This window comes from Xiphophorus maculatus, chromosome 17, assembly GCF_002775205.1.
Source record: "Xiphophorus maculatus strain JP 163 A chromosome 17, X_maculatus-5.0-male, whole genome shotgun sequence".
NCBI classification, from domain to species: domain Eukaryota; kingdom Metazoa; phylum Chordata; class Actinopteri; order Cyprinodontiformes; family Poeciliidae; genus Xiphophorus; species Xiphophorus maculatus.
Genome location: NC_036459.1, coordinates 875,141 through 896,736, shown reverse-complemented (window position 1 = coordinate 896,736; position 21,596 = coordinate 875,141). Strand labels below are relative to the sequence as shown.

The following is a 21,596-nucleotide window of genomic DNA, read 5'->3' as shown; positions in this document are numbered from 1 at the left end:
GGTTTCAGATGCTGCTACTGGTGTTAGCACTTGCTAATGTTTTTAGTTTCTGCTAATGGTCTTAGCTCTTGCTAACTCGTTAGCTCATGTTAATAGATTTAGTTTTTACTATGGTGTTAGCTCCTGCTAATGTTGTTAGCTCTAAAAATAAATTCCACAACAAAATGTGGTAGAACTTCGGTAACCTTAAGCTAACCTTAGCGACCCTTGACCTTTTTCCTAAGTTTGCCATACAATGACAAAAAGTATTTTATTTAAATTTTACAAATAAACTGCGGTGATTTGCCAGTCAAAGGAAAACTCAGCGTTACCGTTGCTTGTTGAAGGGACTGCCAAAGGTGATGTTGTCCTCCACCGTGGCGTTAAGCAGCCAAGACTTCTGGGCAGCGTAGGCTACAGAGTTCCTGTTCTTGCTGGAGGCATTATGGGAAATGAAGGCAAAAAGACATTAAATGAGAAAAAAATATTCTGCCTCCATGAAGCTTCAGAGAGAAGGAATGCTGATGGCGGAAGGACGACAACGTTTGGAAAACAGTCAAACTCCACAACACAAAAAACAATTCACCAGTTATGAGGGATAAAGGCGGAGAATGGAAAGGGTTAAATATGACCTGTGGGGAAAAAATTAAACCAGGACCAGATAAAGCAACTCATAAAAATAAATCACCGTAGCATCTTGCTGGGAGTCTCGACTAAATGCTGCAGAAGGAACAAAAACTCAAGAAGCTCGGTAGTTTATTCTGAAACATCATTTGATGCCAGACCGTAAATCTGCAACATTTTGGGTTTTGTTAGAATAAACTTTTCTTCTGAGACTTGAATTATCACAGTTTTAACAGGTATGGAAAATGGAAACAATCAAAACAATCTGGGAACAACAAAAAGATCATAATCTCAGGGTGGAATTACATCAGCCATGTTTGGTCTGAGTTAATCCAACTCCAATCCATTTGTTTTAAAAGTTCGGTCCAGTTAGAAGGTGTGACAAATCAGACCACAAAAATAAATCAAACTCTGATATTCCTACAAACCTTTGGGTTCGGTTGAAGTGAATTCTGGTTCGGTTTGAGTCCATATGTGAACACCAAGTGGACCAGGGACCGCTCCAAAAGCAGGAAGTGAACTGCAGTGCGAGGCATTCTGGGTAAATACAACCAAAGCTAACATGCTAGCCTAGCGCTAGCAGCAGAAATGGCTCCTGGTCTTCAGCCAAAGACTAAAGAGAAATCCTCCAACTGTAAAATCTGACGCCTCCATCTTGTTTCCATCTGGTGAAGAAGGAAGTTGCTCTCAGTGTCTTCAGAGGTTTTTGTGTCGTTTCCTTCAGTGGTTCTTGGTGCAGCGCCCCCACAGGCCAGGAGGGGAACAGGTTGGTTTGGGTCAGAACCACAGCAGCTGGAGGTGGAGCAGACTGGATCAAACTGAGTTCACCAGACTGTCAGGTGTGAAAACACCCTTAGAAGCACATTATCAAACTCTTTTTGAATATTATATATAATATTTTCCATACCATCTGTACTTTTTCTGATTTTAAGTTGCAGTACCATCTCTATTGAAGCATAAAAACAGCTACATATGTCAGATATTAGCATTTTGTTCAGCAGCGCGATGACTCCCAGCTCTAAAAAAACAATCAGACGGCACAAACTGACGGCATTCTCATGGGAAACCAGCAGCAGATTGACAAGATAAAACTCTGCAGACGGCGGTTTCTCCTGAACACACGGACGACGACGACAGCAACTCAGCAGCAGAATCTGCTGGTAGGAAGGGACTGTTCATATTTTTACAGCAAAGGGGCAAAATGTGAACAGTCTAAAACCAGTTTGTCCTGCAACTTTTAGATGTCCAGCATTCCTGAATCAAAAGGGGAAGATTTCATCCTCAGCATAAAGATCTTCGAAGAGATTCAGAAAGACACAAAACACAAAGAAGTGAAACATCTAAAAGTTGTAGAATGCTAACTGAACTTTAGCTACATGTTTCACCTTTCATAAAGATTCACAAATGCAACATAAATAATAAACATGGACAGTATTTTAGTATACTTTATCAAAAAATGAAAGTACTTTTGCACATGCATAGGTGTTCATGAGCAAGTTCAAACCAGCATCCTCTTTTTTTAAGAGGCACAAAAATGAACAAGGTTAGAACGGATGAAGGGAGGAGCAGGAGAGGCGAACAACGGGTCAAACGGGTCACGATCAGAAGAGCTTGTACCTCCCGACGTCCTCCTCAGAGTCCTCTGTCTCTGACCAACTGTCAAAATCAGTATCTTAGTCAGAATTCACCCACGACTCAATTATCCGCCATTGAAAACGTGCAAAAACAGACAAAGCAGCAAACAGAGTCAGAGAAACGCATGGACCTCATCATAAAACAAAAAGCTAGCATGTCAAACTGCAGACAGTGATTATGTGTTATTAGATGGCCAGCTGATTATCACATTAACCTTCCCTCCCAGGAAAGAAGAGTAAGTGATGCTGTCACTGCCTGTCTGTCTGTGATAATTAGGTTTTGTGGCTTCTTCGATAATGATGTCTCATATTTATGGGCTTCAGGGATTTAAAGCAGCTTTTATTTACTTTAGTTGTGAAGTTTGGAAGCTTGGTAAAGTATGGGTAACTGTTAATAATCATAACATGCTTCATAAAATAGATGAGTAATTTGCTTGTAATTTGTGTATTTGTGCAAATTTTACTTGCTGCAACTTAAATTAAAATACTTCCCATCCCAACAGTTAAAGAGATTGAGGATAATTTAGATGCTCTCTTACAGAGAGAGGTAATCTAGCAGAAACCTTGCTTACGTGATAATGTTTCAGGATGAACACACCACGGACAGAAATAAAGTACCTGATATTCCCTTCGTGGGCCATCTCACAATCAGGCAGCCTGATTGGCATGAAGGCAGGAAATAAAGTGAAACCAAAGACACGAAAACAGACAAAAACACAACCAAACATCTGCAGAAATGTTAGTGTGCAGCTCTGGAGCATCAAGATGTTCGTTAGAAACTAGAATAAGAGAACCGTTTTTTAAAGCATCTTTTGAAAACCGCTTGGTCTGCTAAGACAGACCTTAAAGTTTAAATCTGTAACTGTGATTAAATTAAATTCTACTTATATGAGTCAACTCAGGGACAGTGCGTCACATTCCCTATAACCTCCACTTTCCTTATTCCTTTAGGTAGAATATCTATTTCTGTGTTGCTTTTTAATATTTTTTGTCTGCATTCCTTCTTTAGCGACATAGCAATAAGGCCTGCTAACATTAGCAGTTAGCTGAACAGGCTAACTAGTCCAAATGAAGTAAAATCAATAACTTTTAGCTCCAAAGCTACTTGTTTATTTAATGCAGCAAAATTGGCAACAAAACACAAACTGCCACATAAAGGTGCAACAAAAAGTGTTGCCCTAATTTATGCTTAATGAACCAATTTGTGAATTACTAAGCGATTTATTCTGTTAAAAAGGCATAAAAGTGGATTCCTGTGTTTGTAAGTCAAGTGCACAACAGTTAACACACTTTCTGTTAGCAAAGTTAGCATTAGCAGCTAGCCTAATTTGCTAGCAACCAAAAAATGTCCTAAAAACGTTGAAGTTTACTTTCTTCTTCCAGCTCTGTGAAACAATTGAATTTCTCAAATCCTTTAAAATTTTTTTAAAGTTTTCCACTTTTTGTTTTTAGAAACAAAAAATGCATTAACATTGTGAAGTATGACATTCACAAGCAATTTTCCACTTCATCTTTACAGTGGAAATATATGTTCATACTTCATTTGTTATACTTATAAATGTAGTAAAATATGCCAGAGATAATATCTATATGCATCTCATAGTTAGCACCACTAGCTAGCTCGCTAAAGCTGTCCTATAAACAGAGGGAGAAATGTAGCTTTTTGTTCCCAAGCTAAAACTGTTGAACCTTTATGTGAACTTTCCATGGATGATATTTGAAAAGCAGTGAAAGATGCATCAACATGGAACCACATTTTTGGGGAAAGCTAGCAGTGGTAGCTAGCCTTGGTTAGCCACCAAAAATTGACTTAAAAACAGGAAACTGTGAAGTGAATTTCAGCTCCAGTTCTTTAAAAGCCACCAATTCCACAAATTAATGATAAAAAAATAAAAATTGTTTCTGTTTTTGTTAATTTAAAAATGATTTTAGTAAAATAATGACCTAACAATAAGTAGCTTTCTTCTAATCTTGCATCTGTTAGATGTTGCAAACAAACACTTTCCTTTGCATTTAGGAAAAGTGCTTAGATGTATAAATAAAAGAAGTAATATATATTTTTTATGTTCCTGCTTCTGTATGTAAAGCACAAAACATAACAGGAGATACTCTTATTATTCGCAAAGCTAGCATTAGTGGAGAGCTAGCAAGCTAGCCAAAAAACAAACAGTGAAGAGCAGCTTTTTAAAAATGCACATTCACTTGTTGAGTTTAATCTGGCTTTTTTAAATACAGTGTTGCGGCAATGCCATTTTCTCTCCCTTAGATATAATCCAGATGTTATTCCGCTGACTTACTTGCTCCAGTAAACTCTTCCATCGATGGCCTGCATCTCGCCCAGCATGGCCAGCAGCAGGGAGGATTTCCCACATCCCACCTGACCCACGATCATCGTTAACTGACCTGCCATGGAAACAAATCAAATATGAGGTGAATGTTTTCATCTAATGAGCAAATTAATGACAGTTACATTAAAGAGCAATATTGTTCTGCTTCCTGTGAGTACTGTAAGCTATAACTATTAAATGAAAAGAACATATGTGGGATAAACTGCAGTAATTTGAAATGTAAACAGATCACTGATTCTGTTGCAAACATCCTGGAAATGTTCCACCTCCAGTGACTAAATCTGAACATATGCAGAACATGCCTAAACTTAGCCGTCTTTCTGAGTCAACCTTGCAGTTATAATTTCTGAAGTAGAATCCTTCAAGATGTCCAGTTACTTCCTCTTCAGTACTTTGGCAGAGAAGAGAAGCTGGAGCCGCTGTTTGCTTAGTAGTAGCATGACTGGGATTGCAGGGAGGTCACATCCCAGAGGACGACTGGACTGAGTGAAACTCTGCCCGGTCCATCTGTCCGGCTTCCTGACACTCGATCCGCACACGGCCTGACTCTGGTTCCTGACAGCAGCAGCCTGAGCTCAGATTTTAGCAGCATGCTAACATCAACTTTGAACCATTTACTAATAATCTGATGCTTCAGCTAATAAAAAATAATAGTTTACAGAAGCTTTTGACTCCAGAACAGAAAGTTATTTTATGTCCCCAAATAAACCAACTTGCTAATTTCAAAAAAGTTTAGTAGTTCTAAAAAGTTACATTTTCTCATAAAATATAAATGAAAAAACTTGCTTTTATTTAAATATTATGCAGTTTAAATAAAATCAACAAAAAAACTCATGCAGACTGGACAGTTTGAGAAATTCATCAACAAAATCTGGTGTGGAGTTTTACTTCTCAATCAATCAACTGGCCTTTAGAAACTTAACGAAAAATGTATACAATTTTTCAGGCTAATTTTATGATGTAGTGCCAATTAATAACTAGAGAAAATAGTCAATTTCAGTGCTTTTTGCACCAGTTTAAACAATGTTGCATTTAAAATCTGTCAGTCAGACCTAAAGTGCATTATTCCCCAGAGAAAAAGTTGGATTTATAAACCCACCTTCATGTTTTTCCTGTATTTGACTCTTGACTCAACTCAATTTTCATTTCATTTTTTTATTCCATTCACTCAAGAAATATGAATAGTTCATGAAATAACCAAAATAAATATGTGAAAAGGAGCAGAAAGGAGTATAAACTTGCATAGTATCCAGGTTGGGTTATTCCTGGCACAATGACAAATTTAGCTGGACGATAAAATTGTTTTTTTGAGACCATTTTCAACTAATATAATCATAATGGCATTAAACTATAAATTCTACTGAACATTTAACACTGGAGCTGGAATATATTTTAAATATCCAAAATAAATAAACAAAACAACAGGTAAAATTAAATATTATGTCTCTGTAAACAAGATTGTCCTCCAAAAACAAAAGGATTAGTTGAGACCAAAACACCAGACTGACGACTTTTATCATCCCATTTTTGGTAAAAACAGAAAAAGGACAAATCATGCAAATGGAAATTATTACATTTGTTTCAATTTATTATGCCGTTAATTGATTCATTGCTTATTGTGACAGGCCAAATCATCACCCCTCCACCGCCGTGCTCAACAGCTTTACATTGACATTATTTTGTGTTGTGGAGAAACCAAACGCAGAGACAACAATAAGAGCTTGATAAGAATAATTTTTAAAGCAGAAACGGAGGCTGACCTGTGGGGATGCGTATGCTGATGTCTGACAGGGTCAGCTGGTTGTTTCCCCAGGTGAAGGAGCCGTTGCTCACCTGGATGGAAACAGAGACGAAGCAAACTGTGACTGCATCGTTTTGGAGACATTTCGTAGCAACAGCAGATGTCTGAGCCTGCGTACGTGCCGTTTCACTGTTACGCACTGACCTACAAGAGCAAAGCACGTGACCCGACCCGAGTTTAAGAAGTCCTGTGAGCGAGTTCACAGGAGTGGACAGTGGTTAGATAACAGCTTCACACAAGGAATGACACGTACTGCGTTCACAACACGGGGGAAACCAAACAGCTGTCAGCAAGTCTGAAAAAAATACCAGTGAATCTGGCAGAAATAAAGTTCATTGACTTTCATCAGAGAAACATTGTACAAAAACAATGAGCTGGCAATTTTTAGGCAACGATAATAAAGAAAGCTTGAAATGTTTATTCATTTGAAGGATAGGTGAAAAAGTAAAAAACAGATTGATTTAATGTCCATCTTGATCTTGATCTTTTCCTTCCAACAGGTTTTCACTGTTTTTCTTTTGAACTTTGGCTGTTTTTTCCACTCATTCTCAGTCCAATAGCTGCAGTACAGCTTAAAAACAATGACAACAAATAAAACCAAATACAGCATTTCACCTTTTTAAACCCTTCCCACATTCCTATGCTGAAAAGGTGCTGAAACTAGCTGGAGTAAAACGTAAAAAGCAGCAAAGGTGAAGTTCCTACATACAGTACATGAAGTTGTATTATTTTTTCTTTATGTCAATCAATCAAATCAAATTTTATTAGTATAGCCCATTTCAGCAGCAAGGCATTTCAAAGTGCTTTACATCATATCAAACAGAAACACAAAGCAACATAGAATCAATAATCAAAACACGACATTAAGTCAGGCTCCATCAATAAATTTGTAATTGATTACATTTCAAATTCAATCCTAAACAGGTGGGTTTTTAGTGGAGTTTCATCCATAAAGGTTTACCTGTTACACTCCTACTGTCTTATATGGAACAAAATACCTGCTGCTACTTTTATTCCCACTCACAATCACACAGTTTAAAACCATGTAGGCAGCATTTTAATTCACCTTTCACTGAATCTGGAGCAGGGACTCCGCCGTCCCTCACGGATTTTTGTGCAATTCTATGGTTCCTGTTGGTGTCTTTACCAATATTAGCCAGTAAAAGCATTTTAGTACATAATGAATGTAATAAAAGGATGAGTTGGCATGTTTAACAGATCATAATCATTAATATTCAGCAGCAGGAAGATTTTTTGTGATTGATGTCTGCATAATAATTATTTCTAAAATGGATATCGAACAGTTATGATAATAACGGAAGTGTGAGATGAATTTTTAAAAATTTCCATTTTTGGTACATTTTTATGCTGCTCTATAGATTTCTATAAACCAACCAGCCATTTATTGGCAATAAATTAATGATTTTTCATGTTGGAGAATTAGGCATTTCAAAAACCTCCCATTTGTTACGTCAGATTCTATGGGCACTGGGCCGTTACCTAGCAACCCAGCCCCGTTACCTGGCAACCCCAGGAGAGTTCCAGAACATTTGGTCAGACCTCGATAAACTTGTTACAGTGTAAAACTGCAGCAACAGTCTAATCACTGAAACCCTTCCTCCTGCTCAGACACTGTTTACATTCCTCCCATCTGTTGCTTTTACATGTTTATTTTTATGTTTATTTTATCTAACAAGAACCCCCCCAGGTTTTTCATTCCCTCGCCACATGTTACTGGTCCCAACAGGAATCCAGAGAAAGCAGCATCTTTTGTTTCTGTTGGAGAAAACACTCACGATAAGCTGCTTGGAGTTTGTTTTTGTTTGATTTGGGGAAAGATTTAAATAATAGACAGAGAGAGACGCCGAATATATTAGGTCACATTTGATGCACATGTAGAAGGAAAATGGATCGATGCTTTGTGCCCAGATTACAGAACTGATTTTGGTTATTTTTTCAGATTTTTATAAATTTTGTGAAAATAAAAACCAGAACACCCACAGATAATGAACAATAACAAACATAGTGGACATCACAGACTGGTGTCAGAGCTCCCGTGGGAAAAATGAAGAAAAACAGGAAAATGAGGAGAACACATGTAACACAGGGCGACTGGAGTCAGAAAATGAGTTCAGGGTTTGACCAGGATTTAATCTTATTACACCAACAAGGAAATAATCCAATACAAGCTGGAAAACATTCTCATTAATAATTAGAAAAAACTAAAACCCTTCCTATTTCTGCTAATACTCATGTCTAAATTCAAAATGTTAAAAACTCATTACCAGTCAATGTCATCTACATAAAAACAAAACTGCATCCATGAGCAACAAATTCAATCTCTGCAAAGTTCCTCCAAAGTAGGCCTGCAACTAACAATTATTTTAGTATTTATTATTCCTATGATTAAAATGTCTCATTCTTCAGACTTTTCAACCACGTAAGCCTTTTTTTTTATACAATATTAGAAAAACATTAAAAGATACAAATAAACAAATAACTGAGTCCCGTTTTAAAATCAGAAAATAAACATTTTATTGTCTAAAATAAAAAAAATACAGCATTAATTTAGTAAATCTGAACCAGGTGAAGCTAAAACTGCCAAGTGAAAAGTTTTGGCTAAACCATATTTACAAAGATTTTTAATTTAATTGAAAAATGTATACATCACCACTTTTTTGAGTTTGTGTACTCTACATGAATCGATTAATAAATTACTTGATGATTATTTCAGTAACCCATTAATCACAATTAAGCCGATGAATCGTTTCAGGCCTAAAAAGTGAAATTATTTTTCCTTTGTCCATGAAACCTGAGTCCTGATGCTGACTGAGCGATTATCCGAACAGAAACGGAGCGATTATCCGAACAGAAACGGAGCGATTATCCGAACAGAAACGGAGCGATTATCAGAACAGAAACGGAGCGATTATAAGAACAGAAACGGAGCGATTATAAGAACAGAAACGGAGCGATTATAAGAACAGAAACGGAGCGATTATAAGAACAGAAACGGAGCGATTATCGGAACAGAAACGGAGCGATTATCTGAACAGAAACGGAGCGATTATCTGAACAGAAACGGAGCGATTATCTGAACAGAAACGGAGCGATTATCAGAACAGAAACGGAGCGATTATCAGAACAGAAACGGAGCGATTATCTGAACAGAAACGGAGCGATTATCAGAACAGAAACGGAGCGATTATCTGAACAGAAACGGAGCGATTATCCGAACAGAAACGGAGCGCTTATCGGAACAGAAACGGAGCGATTATCCGAACAGAAACGGAGCGATTATCCGAACAGAAACGGAGCGATTATCCGAACAGAAACGGAGCGATTATCCGAACAGAAACGGAGCGATTATCCGAACAGAAACGGAGCGATTATCTGAACAGAAACGGAGCGATTATCTGAACAGAAACGGAGCGATTATCCGAACAGAAACGGAGCGATTATCAGAACAGAAATGGAGCGATTATCAGAACAGAAACGGAGCGATTATCCGAACAGAAACGGAGCGATTATCCGAACAGAAACGGAGCGATTATCCGAACAGAAACGGAGCGATTATCTGAACAGAAACGGAGCGATTATCAGAACAGAAACGGAGCGATTATCAGAACAGAAACGGAGCGATTATCTGAACAGAAACGGAGCGATTATCGGAACAGAAACGGAGCGCTTATCTGAACAGAAACGGAGCGATTATCAGAACAGAAACGGAGCGACGCGGGTGGGAAAGCAGCAGCAGATCCTGCTTTAATCAGCGGACAGTCGTCTGGACAGGAGCATCACTCCGCAGGGATGGGACAGGAAGAGAAGCGTTTACAGAGCAGCTGAGAAAAATCTGGACACTTTCACAAGACCCTACAAGGGGCAACTAATTCTCGTGTGAATTCTGCATTTCCTGTGCAAGGCCACGCAAAACACAACGCATGCAAAGTCATGTGTGTACGCCCTTTTTACGTTTTAAAAGTTTATCAGGTGGAGCAAACTTAAAATGACAAGCTGCAAAAAATGCTACAAATTTTGCCTGTTGTCTTTTTGTTTTGTTTTTATTTATTTAACAATTTGAAAAAGTTACCAATCAAACTGTTTTCTGCTTTTTGGTTATTTTTTTTGTTTTGGTTTTTATTTCATTATTATTTTTTATTTAGTTTTGTTACCAATCAATCTGTTTTTAGCCAAGTTACAAAACTGCTTTTTTGTTTATTTATTTTTAGTCAAGTTATCAATCCAACTGTTTTCTGTTTTATTTTTGTAATTATTATTATCTGTATTTATTTATTTCATTTTAGTTTTATACCAATTTTCAGTCAAGTCACTAATAAAAACAGAGTTTGGCTGTTATTTGGGTTTTATTCCTCAAATCTTAGGGGAGTCAGCAACCAGGACAGGCTTCTGTTTAGTTGTTTGCAATTTTCAGTCAAGTTGCCAATCAAGACGGTTTCGACACTAATTGTTAGGTGATTTAATTCTTACCATGAGAGTCATGAGACTTAAGAGGTTTAAAATAATAAAAAAAACATTTCCTAGAATAACTGGGTCCAGTGGTGAAAACTCATCAGAAAGTCTCTTGATCAAGACTTCTTTCAAACTGCTTTTCTCCTTTTCTTGCCCTTGGTGATCATCATTTCTAATCTTGAAAACTGAACAAAGTTTAGTTTTTGTTTGCTGTATAAGCTTTAACCCTTTCAAAGCTGCTGAACTTTGACCCTCACCTTTACGGCCACATCCTCCGTCTCGGTGGGTCTCATCGCCCGCCGGCTCGGCTGCTCGTAGTTGTCCATCTGGTAGCGCATCGGCTGCTTCCTGTTGATGGCTTTGGTCTTTAAAAGATGGTTAAACATTCAACATTAAACTAAAGTTTTACCATTAATGCATAAACAGAAAAAAAACAAGAAGTGCAGTAATTTAAATCATTTTGTGACAAGATAAACAATTTTTTACTGGATTTTGACGATAAAAACAAAACTCAACACTGAGAACTGGAGGGAAAGCTCTAATTTCCAACTATAAATCAAAACCTGAAAGCCACACTTGCTAGTTTTTCTGAATAATCTGTTAGGAGTAGCGCTCACCATCCCCAGGTGTTTCTTCCCTACGTCCAGGGAAACTGATATATCTCCATTTCTCCAGCTGTCGTCCCCGATTTCATCACTCTGGAGAAACTCACCAAGCTTCTGGACACTTTAGGGAAACACACACACACACACACACACACACACACACACACACACACAGATCTATGAGAAGTGTAAACGGTAAGAGTTTAATACCAGCAATCTCTCAGGAGTTTAGAGTTTCTGTTCTCTGATGTCAGCTTTTCCATTCAGTAGATGCAGCAGCTGAAACATCTCCATGTTTGGTAACGTCCAGAACAACCAGATCTGCTGTCCTCACCAGTAAAACACTCACCTGACGAGAGCTTTCACCGCAAATCTGACCACAGTGGAGAGCAGGAAGAGCGGCGTCACCAGGATGTGGAAAAGCGCCAGCGCTGCAAAGGCTTGAGAAGGACTGGGAATGCTGCTGGTGAGGAAGTGATGAACCCCAAACGTCTGGAAAAGAAGAAATTCAGATTTCACCTCTGATAATTCATGGTACGTAAGCTGCACTGCTGTAGATATCAAGATATGAAATAATTAAACTTACAGCAAGAACGGCAGCAATGGGAATAGCAGCGTTCATGAAAACTGCAAACAGAAGAGCAGACACCAAACATCATCCACAACACCAGGAATCTCTGGCATCCATCTGCCTGGATGTTTCACCAATAAATCAGTAGAGTTCATTTAAACTGGATGGATTTCTGGGACAAACCCGACTACTGGAAATAACACATTTTCTAAAGGAAGGATTGAGGCTTGAGCTTTGGGAAAACCGTTTCTCATGGACCAGGCTTTATTTTTGGTTTGTTTTATCCTCTCCAACAGCAGATTATGTGTCAAGTGGAATGGAGTCAAGGTGAGGCTTTCAGGACAAAGAACGGTCCAACTGGACCAGCAGTGGAACAAAGGCAGACGACTACTTGGCAAGCATTCCCACCAGCCGTGTTTATTCCACTTCAACACAACTCCAGTCCATTTGCCTAGAAAATCCGGTTCGGTTGGTGAGGTGTCCATCAAACTCTGGACGCCTAAAAAGCTCGGTCTTAAAGTGTTTCTGTTCGGGTTGAATGTGAACGCCAAGCAGACCAGAGACCGCTCCAAAAGCAGAAAGTGGACTACAATGCAGGGCATTCTGGGTAAATACAACCAAAGCTAACGAGCTAGCCTAGCGCTAGCAGCAGAAATGGCTCCTGGTCTTTAGCCAAAGACTAAAGAGAAATCCTCCAACGCTAAAATCTGACGCCTCCATCTTGTTTCCATCTGGTGAAGAAGGAAGTTGCTCTCAGTGTCTTCAGAGGTTTTTGTGTTGTTTCCTTCAGTGGTTCTTGGTGCAGCGCCCCCACAGGCCAGGAGGAGAACAGGTTGGTTTGACTCAGAGAACCACAGCAGCTGGAGGTGGAGCAGATGATGCCATTTTTTTCCCAGTTGAACCAAATCTACCAGACTACAGGAAGGGAAACAGCCTTTACCTCAAGTGAAATGCTGGATGGTTAAAACCTGACACAAAGATACGTTTTCTTATGGGAACAACAAATTTTAACCATTCATTAAGGTTTTAATCTGTAGTCATCCTTTGTTCCTCAGGCAGTAAAACTATCACCTCCATGGCGGGAAAGCCTCACCTTGACTCCTCCAAACATATTTCTGAACAGCTCAATCTTCCACTTGGAAAACAACTTGGTAAATTTTAATTAGCTACATAGAAATAAATGTCAGGGCTTAACAGTTACTGACTATTTTCTTTAAAGCTTTTAGGAACAAGAGGTTGGATCTCTAAGGTCAAATGTTGGGTATTTCTTAAGGTGGTAAAATCTTCTTATTGTTAATCTTTCTTTTGTCATTAACGTCTGCGATTTCCTGAAAGATGCTTAAGGTCACATCACTCATAAGGCCATTCTCAGTTCTTTTTTATAAACTTTATAGGAGATGAAATCCAACTTTCTGTAAAAGAAGCTAATGTTTGTAGAAAACCTCTGTCATTAGACCCTCTAAACGACCAAATAATGCCTGGAGCTTATGTTTGCTGTCTTACTGGACATGGAGGTGTAGAAAGCAAACGTCCTGAGGCTGGTGAGTTCTTTGCCTCTGGTTTGCTCCACGCTGTCGCAGAAGATATCCTCCCAGGCGTAGAGCTTCAGCAGCTTTATGCCCTTCAGGATCTCTGTCGTCTGTTTCAGACGGTCTGTGGAGTGTTCCTGCAGGACAGGATCAAGACACGGCGACAGTTTAATATCCATTTCTTATAACGTCAATATGTTTCAATGTCCAGAGTTTCAGGAAGCCCTGATCGGTCATGGAGCTTTTTTAGAAATGTGGACTGTTGACGCTGACATTAGTTGCATGTTTAGCATTGAGATGCTATTTTAACCGCTAAAATCTGACGCCTCCATCTTGTTTCCATCTGGTGAAGAAGGAAGTTGCTCTCAGTGTCTTCAGAGGTTTTCAGTGGTTCTTGGTGCAGCGCCCCCACAGGCCAGGAGGGGAACAGGTTGGTTTGACTCAGAACCACAGCAGCTGGAGGTGGAGCAGATGTTCTGGTTCCAGTAGAACCGAGTCTACTGGGCCATCAGCTGGAAAACCTCTGAAAATTGACCCACAGATGGTGGCGTCCATTGTTACTTGCTACAATAAGTGCTGGGTTGGAAACCATTCGCAACAAAGTTTGGTTGATTTCAAATCAGTCGTTTGAACAAAAAAAATGGATTTCCATTTGTGGTTCTGATGTGACAAATGTAAAAAGCTTAGAGGTTTTTTGCACAAAAACTGAGCAAACATTACATTTTACTGCTTACCAGCGCACTTTTCTGCGTTTCTGCCAACCTTGTGGCGATGAGGTACTGGACCGGCGCCAGCAGAACTATAACCGACGCTCCAACCAAGGCGCTCCAGCTCAGAAAGTTGTAGAGCAGAATCACTCCCATCACAATCTGCAATGAAGAACAGGACAGACTGAAGCAGATCCACATAAAGCTCAGGTTGACGACATTTCTCAGGAAAGCAGCTGTGATTCACCTGTACAGGCATGGCCCAGAGGTTGGGGCAGAGGAAGAGGAACCACATCAGCTGGTTGGTTTCTATGGCAACCAGGTTGTTTATCTGCCCCAGAGTCATCTCCCCCATCGACATGTTGGAGGTGGACAGTCGCAGGATTTTGTTGTAGATCATCGCCTTGGTAACGAAACATAAAAACAGAGCTGAGGATCAACAGATGATGGCGAAACATTCCTGCAAGTAGCTAGCAGTGAGATGGAGATCCAAACTTCCTCATGTACTCTCTAAGCTCCTGAAAGTATTTACACTTTTACAATCTTAAGAAAATCCTCTGGAGTATTTAAAGGTTTTAACGACCGGTCACAGGAAAAGTAAACAATGACAGCAAATAATTTGTTGTGTGTTTTGTGGCCAACAGGTGCAAAGCGACAGCAAAACTAGATGCAAACGCATAAAGAATAAAAACAAACAAGCGCAACAGGAAACCATTGGAAACAAAAAATGCTGCAACTACAAGAAGCAAAACAGTCCAGACCACAGGGGGTCTGCAGCGGCTAGTATTACTGATGTAATACAGTGTCGTAAAAGACATGAAGAAGCTTTCTTCCTTCCTTCAACTTTCTTCTACACATCTCGTCTTTATTTAGAGTCTGGTCCCTTATGATTTAATGGTCATCTCCCCCTAGTGGTCAGGAGGACTTACATTTTGTAGAGGGAGTCTGCAGCGTTTCATATTTTATTTTTAGTTAAAGGTGCAGCATTTTGTTTATTGATCGCAGCATTTTTTTGTGTGGTTGCAGCAATTTTTGGTTGCATTTCTTTCTTTGTGTTTGTGTGTTTTGGATTTTGCATCATTCATGTGTTGCATAGCTACACTCCAACTTATCCGAAAGAAATCTTGCATTGTTAAAAACTGAGTTTTCTAGCTGAACTGTCATATTTTCCAGTTTCCTGATGCGTCCCTCACCAGCAGAGCGCCCCTCAGGTTGATGCCCGTCTCGATGGTGACGTAGTAGGACGCCTGCAGGAAGGTTCTCTGCAGGACTAACGCCAGGAAGAGGAGAACGGCCAAGACGGAGCTGTTCTCCAGAAGCTCGGTGGTGTACATGAAGTACACACGGAAATGGTTTTCCTGCAAACACAAACAAGTAAACAACGTTCAATTTACAAGATGTTTGAGTTCAAAAATGTTCTGTTTTTGAAGATTTAATTTTTGTATTTTTTCACCTATGCACTACTTGCATAGTAGTAGTGCATGATGGATGATCATCCTGTTTGATCAGCCATCAAACAGGATGATCGAGGATAAAGTTGCAATTTTATGAGAACTGCTACATGAAAAATAAAACAAATTTAAATGAAGAACGTTGAGCGTCTGGGGAAATTATATTTTAGCATCAGTTTTAAAGAAAATGTAATCTTTCATCAGAATCTTATTATCATCAGTAGCAGGGCTTTGAAACGATTTCACAAATGAAATAATGAATAAAGATCCACACAGTCTGACCTGCTCACATCTGATAAATATACTGAAGCTTCTTGTTCTTATAAGCTGATATTTATTTAATTACACCATTTTTTAAAATTGTAGTCCCATCATAATTCTCCATCGTACAACAGAAAGGATGATGAAAGCAAAACTGTAAAAACACAAAGTATTTTTCAATATTTTTATTCTAGTTTCTAGTGCAAACAGCTCAGTAAACTAAAATATATATAAACAATTTAATTTTAAGATCTAGGAGGTTTAAGGAAAGAAATTCATTGAAGACATTATTGGCAGATTATGTCACTTGCACATAGAAAAATGTCTTGTTATCAGTGAAATAATCAATGTTTTCAACATTAAGGATTTTTTTACCTCCTATATCTTGCTGAGAAGTTTCTTGTAAGTTTCTTATTTTAAGTCTACTAAGATATTTGCACCAGAAACTAGATTTTAGTTTCAGATTTTTGATTTCTAAGCCATATTGATTTCTATAATCGTGTTTCAGCTCAAGCTGCGCTAATATTTCAGGTCAAATTTTAATCCCAAAGATAACTTGAGTATTTTTTATATGTACAGATAAATGAGAGAGTTGAGAGAGATGCTGAGCTCTGCTCTCTGTCTCTGCTGCCCAACTGTACCCACTAAAACACACCTGACAGCATCTCCAGTAAACTCAGACCAGACAAACCAGCTGCAGGAAAACTTCCTGTCTGCACAGAAGCGTCTGCTCTGCTTCTCCGACTGCGACTTTCTGAGGCTGACATGAACTAACGAGGTGCTAAAGTCTGCTTTCCGTTTGTCTGCTTCGCCTCGTTTACGCTACAAAAGTTTTTAAAAGTCTTGAAAAATGAAGCAAGCGATCTTCAGCGTCCAAATAAGGCTTCTGGTTTCGGAAAGTTGACCCGATAACGACCTCGTTCCAGTTCTTGGCATCGGCCACTGGATTTTTAAAATAAAATCTCCTGGTATTTCAGAGTTCATGGTGCCATGAAATCTAAACAAGTGGAAAGTAGAGAAACAGGCCCAAATGACACTTTTTTTCTTATTTTGTCAACAACAAAAAAACAAACTAATACATCTATTTATTAAAAAAATTTAAATCAATAAAATCGTTTCTTTAAACCAGAAAAAAAAACAGTTACTAAAACTTGACAAGTTATATTTATTCAAATGTTTGTGCACTGAATGGCATGTTCTCTTGTCTTTCCCATTTTGAAGGGCGTGTAAAAGAAATGAGTCTCAGTTTTATACCATCAGAAAACAGGAAGTTTGGGATTTCAAAGTAAAAGCTTGATTTAAGACACAATGATCAACTTTAAACATAAAATAAAATAAAAACTGCTCTGAAAAATGTCCTGAATTATTGATTAACACTTGATTTTTTTCAGTTAAATTAATAAATTGTGCAGCTTTCTTGATCTTAACAAGGTTTTTTATTATTAAACTCAAATTAAAGGTTTGATTTATGTACATTTTTATTGCTGCTGCAATAAAATCTTTTTACATGAGGAACATAAAGAAGGGAGAGGCTGTAAATATTCATGTATTTAGAAAGAGTTCTTGCAGTTCTTCGGCATCAGTAGGTCTGGCATGATGACTGATTTATCTGGATGATAAATCATCCCAGGAGTTATTGCGATAAATTATAATATTGGGATAATTTTCAAGTTATTTAATTGTAATGGCACGATAAAACAAGAGCAATAAATTTTAAATTCTGTTGGATATATAAACACTGGAACTGGATGACATTAAAATGTCCAAAATACCAGAAACAACAAATAAAATGAATTATGAAGTCTGTGAATTTAGACCAAAGCAACAGACTGAAGATTTCATAGAAAAAGAGAAAAACGATAAATCATGCAGATGGAAATTATTGAGTTTGTTTTAATTGATGAAGAGCGCTGCTGGTTCTCATTTTGATCCGGCAGGAGGAAAGTGGCGCTCACCATGTTCTTGTTCGCCGACGTGTTGTTGTTATCGTCATCCAGGTTGCGAACGATGCCGTAGATGCAGAGCGGCCCGGCGAACCCCAGCAGGTCGGCCAGGTACCGGAAGGTGCTGCTGAGCAGTATCGGCCGGCCGAAGGCTCTGTACATGGAGCGCCAGATGGACGGCGCTCGGTCCGGATCTTCGCCCGTCTGTGTTGAGGTGAAACGGGTGAATTAAAGCGGAGAAACAACCGGACCGGTTCGGACCGTCGCTCGGCTCACCCTCTGATCCTCGTAGGCGTCTTTCAGCCTCAGGTAGTTGGTCAGCGCTCTCATAGCGATGGGCAGCTTCCCGATCTTCTTCAGCTCTATCGGCCTCTTATGGGCGCCAATAATGAGGGGGTTCATCCACCAATACGTTGCCTAGCAGCAGAAACGGACCAAAAACAAACTTCATTTTCTAGGATTTACTTCCAGGAATAAAATAGGTTTTCAAAATATTCCTTTATTCTTAACTCTCATGTGAAAAGTAGTTATTACTCCTCAAAAACAAAAGTATTGTAACGATTCTGTGTTTTAGTTCTGCTGGGGTTCATATGGTTATTTGTATTTGTTATAAGTTGCATTGTGATCCTTTCTGTTAGAGTGTTATGGGCTTTCCCTGTCTGACTCTGCTGGCTCCCACTCACATGTGATAGGCCTGTCATGTGGGCAGGGGATTGGTGGAGCGGGAGTACCAGGACCGGAAGTGGGGGAGAGTTCAGAGGGGAGTTAGCAACGAAGCTAACAGTTGAGTGTGCCTGTTTGTTGGAGGCGTGAGCTGCAGCCTCAGGAATAGCAGCTTGTACCTATTTCTAATAAACCCTGTTTGGCGGGACTACAGCTGCGGTGTTGGCGTCATTACAGTATTTTTGTCTGATTTCTAGTGTAAATATCTTTGTACACTATAAATAAAACAAAACTAACTTACAAGTAACTTTTCATCAAGATTTAGATGCTTATTTTAAAGCTCCTACTATGCAACATTTATATTTTGCACAGTTTTGTTTTTCCATTTGGGTCTCAGAAGTAGGCCTGTCATATAACTAATTTTGTTGGATGATAAATTGTCTCAGAAGTTATCACAATAAATGATAATATTGTTGTTTTGAGATATTTTTCAAGTGATTTAAGGTCAATGGAATAATAATGCAAGAACACATCCTCAAAGCTCAATAAACTTTCAATTGTAATGAACATTTAACATGGAACTGGAAGACATCTTAAATATCCAACATAAATAAATAAAACAACAGAAACAACAAATAAAACGAATTATGGATTCTCTGGAAACAAAACTATCCTTCAAAAAAAGGGTTGAATTAAACTCTTAAAAAAACCACTCATCCGTTTTTAGGTAATAAGGAAATGTTTCTTGGTGTCTAGAAGGTGAGCCATTCCAAAAGCTCCTTAAAACTTTAATTTAAACTCAAAAGTGCTTTATTGATTCTAAAGGGAAATTAAATGTCACATTCGCCATTACCTAGCAACCTCAGGAGAGTTCTTCCTCGTTACCTAGCAACCTCAGGAGAGTTCTTCCTCGTTACCCAGCAACCCCAGCAGAGTTCCGCCCCGTTACCTAGCAACCCCACCTGAACTTCTGTAAGTTTAGTCAGCTGGTTTTACCAGTGCATGTGCTGTACAATGGCTGCTGAGAAAGACAAGTGTTTTGTCGATTATTTGCTGTCCAGAAACCACTTGCTGAATTCTCGCTGGCTGTGCAGGAGGTTCAACTTTGTTTTCAAAGATCTACGGTTGTATAAATGCGCAAAATGTCATATTTTAACTGAAATAATCTGCCAGGGGAGGTAGCATTTAATTTTCAAGAATTACTGACTTAAAACTAGCTCTTCTATCGTCATGAAAAATTACTTGTAAGTTAGTTTTGTCTTCTTTCAAGATTTTGTGTTTTTTCAGTGTAGTTAATTATAAGAAGCACCTTAGAAAGCAGGTTGACGAACGGCTGCAGGAAGCGGACGCCTAAATCCTGTAAATCCTCCGGCGGTTTCACCTTCTGGGGGTTGGTGAAGAAAACGTATTTCTATAAAAAGAAAAGAACAAAATTAGAGAGGTGAAGCAGATTGTTGAGGTTTTTCCAGAGCAGGAGGGAATGCTGTGGCGAACCCGGACTCGGATGACGTTGATCTCCACGGCCATCAGCAGTCCATAAAGGATCACCAACAGGGCCGTGATGCAGAACCGCAGGTACTTGAACCGGATGCCAAACTCTGCGAACTTCCACAGCTTGATGGACTTGGTTATGAACGCCAACACCCAGTAGATGAAGAGGACTGGGAGCAAAGTGAGACGGTCAGAAGTTTACATACACCCCGTCTGGAGTTACATCATTTCCTGTTTCAGGTCAGAACCACCAAAACTATTTCTATTTGCTAAAAGAAACAATAATGAAAGAAAGAAAATGTCAGATTTATTTATTCACGTCTTTGTGGTCAGAAGTTTACATACATCGCCTCAGTGTTTGGTAGCATCTTTAGACGTTGCTTCAATACTTCCACTAAGCGTCAGTTGGGCTGGTACAAGCGTCCCAGTGTTTCCTCCAAAGGTAATGATGCTCTTTATGTCCCAACAGTTCCACTTTAGTGTCATTATGTCTCCAACAATGAAGCTGTTTGTCTCTGTGGACATTTGAACTGTTTCTTTTGGGGTGTATGGTTAACTCTGGCAGATTATGTGATGTAAACTTATGATCACAAAGACATTAATAAATACATTTCTGACCTAAAAAAGAACATTTTGATCTGATTTAACTTCAAATAGTGAGAAATCTTACCCAGCAGCAGTTTGGGGAAGTTGGACGTCTCTATGTTGTGGTAGTAAACAACTGATGTTGTTGCAGCAATGAAACCCATGAAGGCCGGCATGAAGAGGTGGAGGTGGTTGGAGGTCATTGTCCTGCAAGAAAGTAAATCCTGTCAGTATCCATGAGGGAACAAAATGTCCTCCGTATGTTAGTCCTCCTGCAGACTGACGTGTTGGAGACGATGCCCTCTGCGAACTCGCACACGTGGACGAAGAGCAGCAGGAAGGTGAGGATCCACCGCATGTTGTGTCCGGGGAAATGAAGCCATGTGTTGTGATGAATCTGAACCTTGGAGCTCTGGCTGCCCCAACCTGGAAGACAAGATGGACACTCTAAAAACGCTGTTCAAAACGCCTGGCTGGACCTAGCCCCGCCTTCGAGGCGCAGCTCCTCCCCCACCCAGCTCCTTCAGACTAGCCAGCAGCAATTAGCAAACATCCAGACACAAATACTCACCTGCAGTTTTTGTTAAAGTTTTTCACTGAAAGAAAATAATCTGTAAAAATGTTTTTTTGCCTGATTTTATTTTTGTTACTTTTATTAATTATTGTCATGTTGGTCCTTAAAATACCAAAATTTCCACTTAACTTTATATTTTGGTCCGTCTGATGATGTAATCTCTAAATATTAAATGATTGATAATATAATCAGTTACTCTGTAGACGTTTTACCAAATGCTTTTTTACTCTTGAGTAATTTCTTGGATGGATACTTTCTACTGTGACGTGAGTAAAAATATGTTGAAGTATTTGAGTACAACTTTTGGGTACTCTGCCAACCTGATATAAGATATACAGCATTTTTATGACAACTGATGGT

General features: G+C 39.0%; 1 protein-coding gene across 7 annotated transcripts in view; it reads right to left on the bottom strand.

The window, feature by feature from the left end:
• LOC102234902 (ATP-binding cassette sub-family C member 9-like) overlaps positions 1-21,596 on the bottom strand; it is a 44,792-nt gene that overhangs the window by 19,105 nt on the left and 4,091 nt on the right. For 5 of the 7 annotated variants that reach the window (XR_002754249.1, XR_002754248.1, XR_002754250.1 and 2 more), the window contains 19 exons: positions 20,947-21,088; positions 20,748-20,869; positions 20,081-20,247; positions 19,896-19,997; positions 18,200-18,340; positions 17,936-18,127; positions 15,462-15,626; positions 14,516-14,671; positions 14,296-14,430; positions 13,536-13,698; positions 12,048-12,088; positions 11,811-11,953; positions 11,474-11,582; positions 11,114-11,221; positions 6,346-6,418; positions 4,535-4,640; positions 2,856-2,894; positions 2,221-2,259; positions 312-413 (listed from right to left, as the gene is read on the bottom strand). Coding sequence is in view for 1 of the 7 variants with exons in the window: in XM_023349996.1 (XP_023205764.1) it covers positions 312-413; positions 2,221-2,259; positions 2,856-2,894; positions 4,535-4,640; positions 6,346-6,418; positions 11,114-11,221; positions 11,474-11,582; positions 11,811-11,953; positions 12,048-12,088; positions 13,536-13,698; positions 14,296-14,430; positions 14,516-14,671; positions 15,462-15,626; positions 17,936-18,127; positions 18,200-18,340; positions 19,896-19,997; positions 20,081-20,247; positions 20,748-20,869; positions 20,947-21,088 (2,245 nt within the window). In the remaining 6 variants the exon portion in view is untranslated. The remainder of the gene's footprint in view (positions 1-311; positions 414-2,220; positions 2,260-2,855; positions 2,895-4,534; positions 4,641-6,345; positions 6,419-11,113; positions 11,222-11,473; positions 11,583-11,810; positions 11,954-12,047; positions 12,089-13,535; positions 13,699-14,295; positions 14,431-14,515; positions 14,672-15,461; positions 15,627-17,935; positions 18,128-18,199; positions 18,341-19,895; positions 19,998-20,080; positions 20,248-20,747; positions 20,870-20,946; positions 21,089-21,596) is intronic. The other 2 variants (XR_002754251.1, XR_002754252.1) reach the window with 2 other exon arrangements.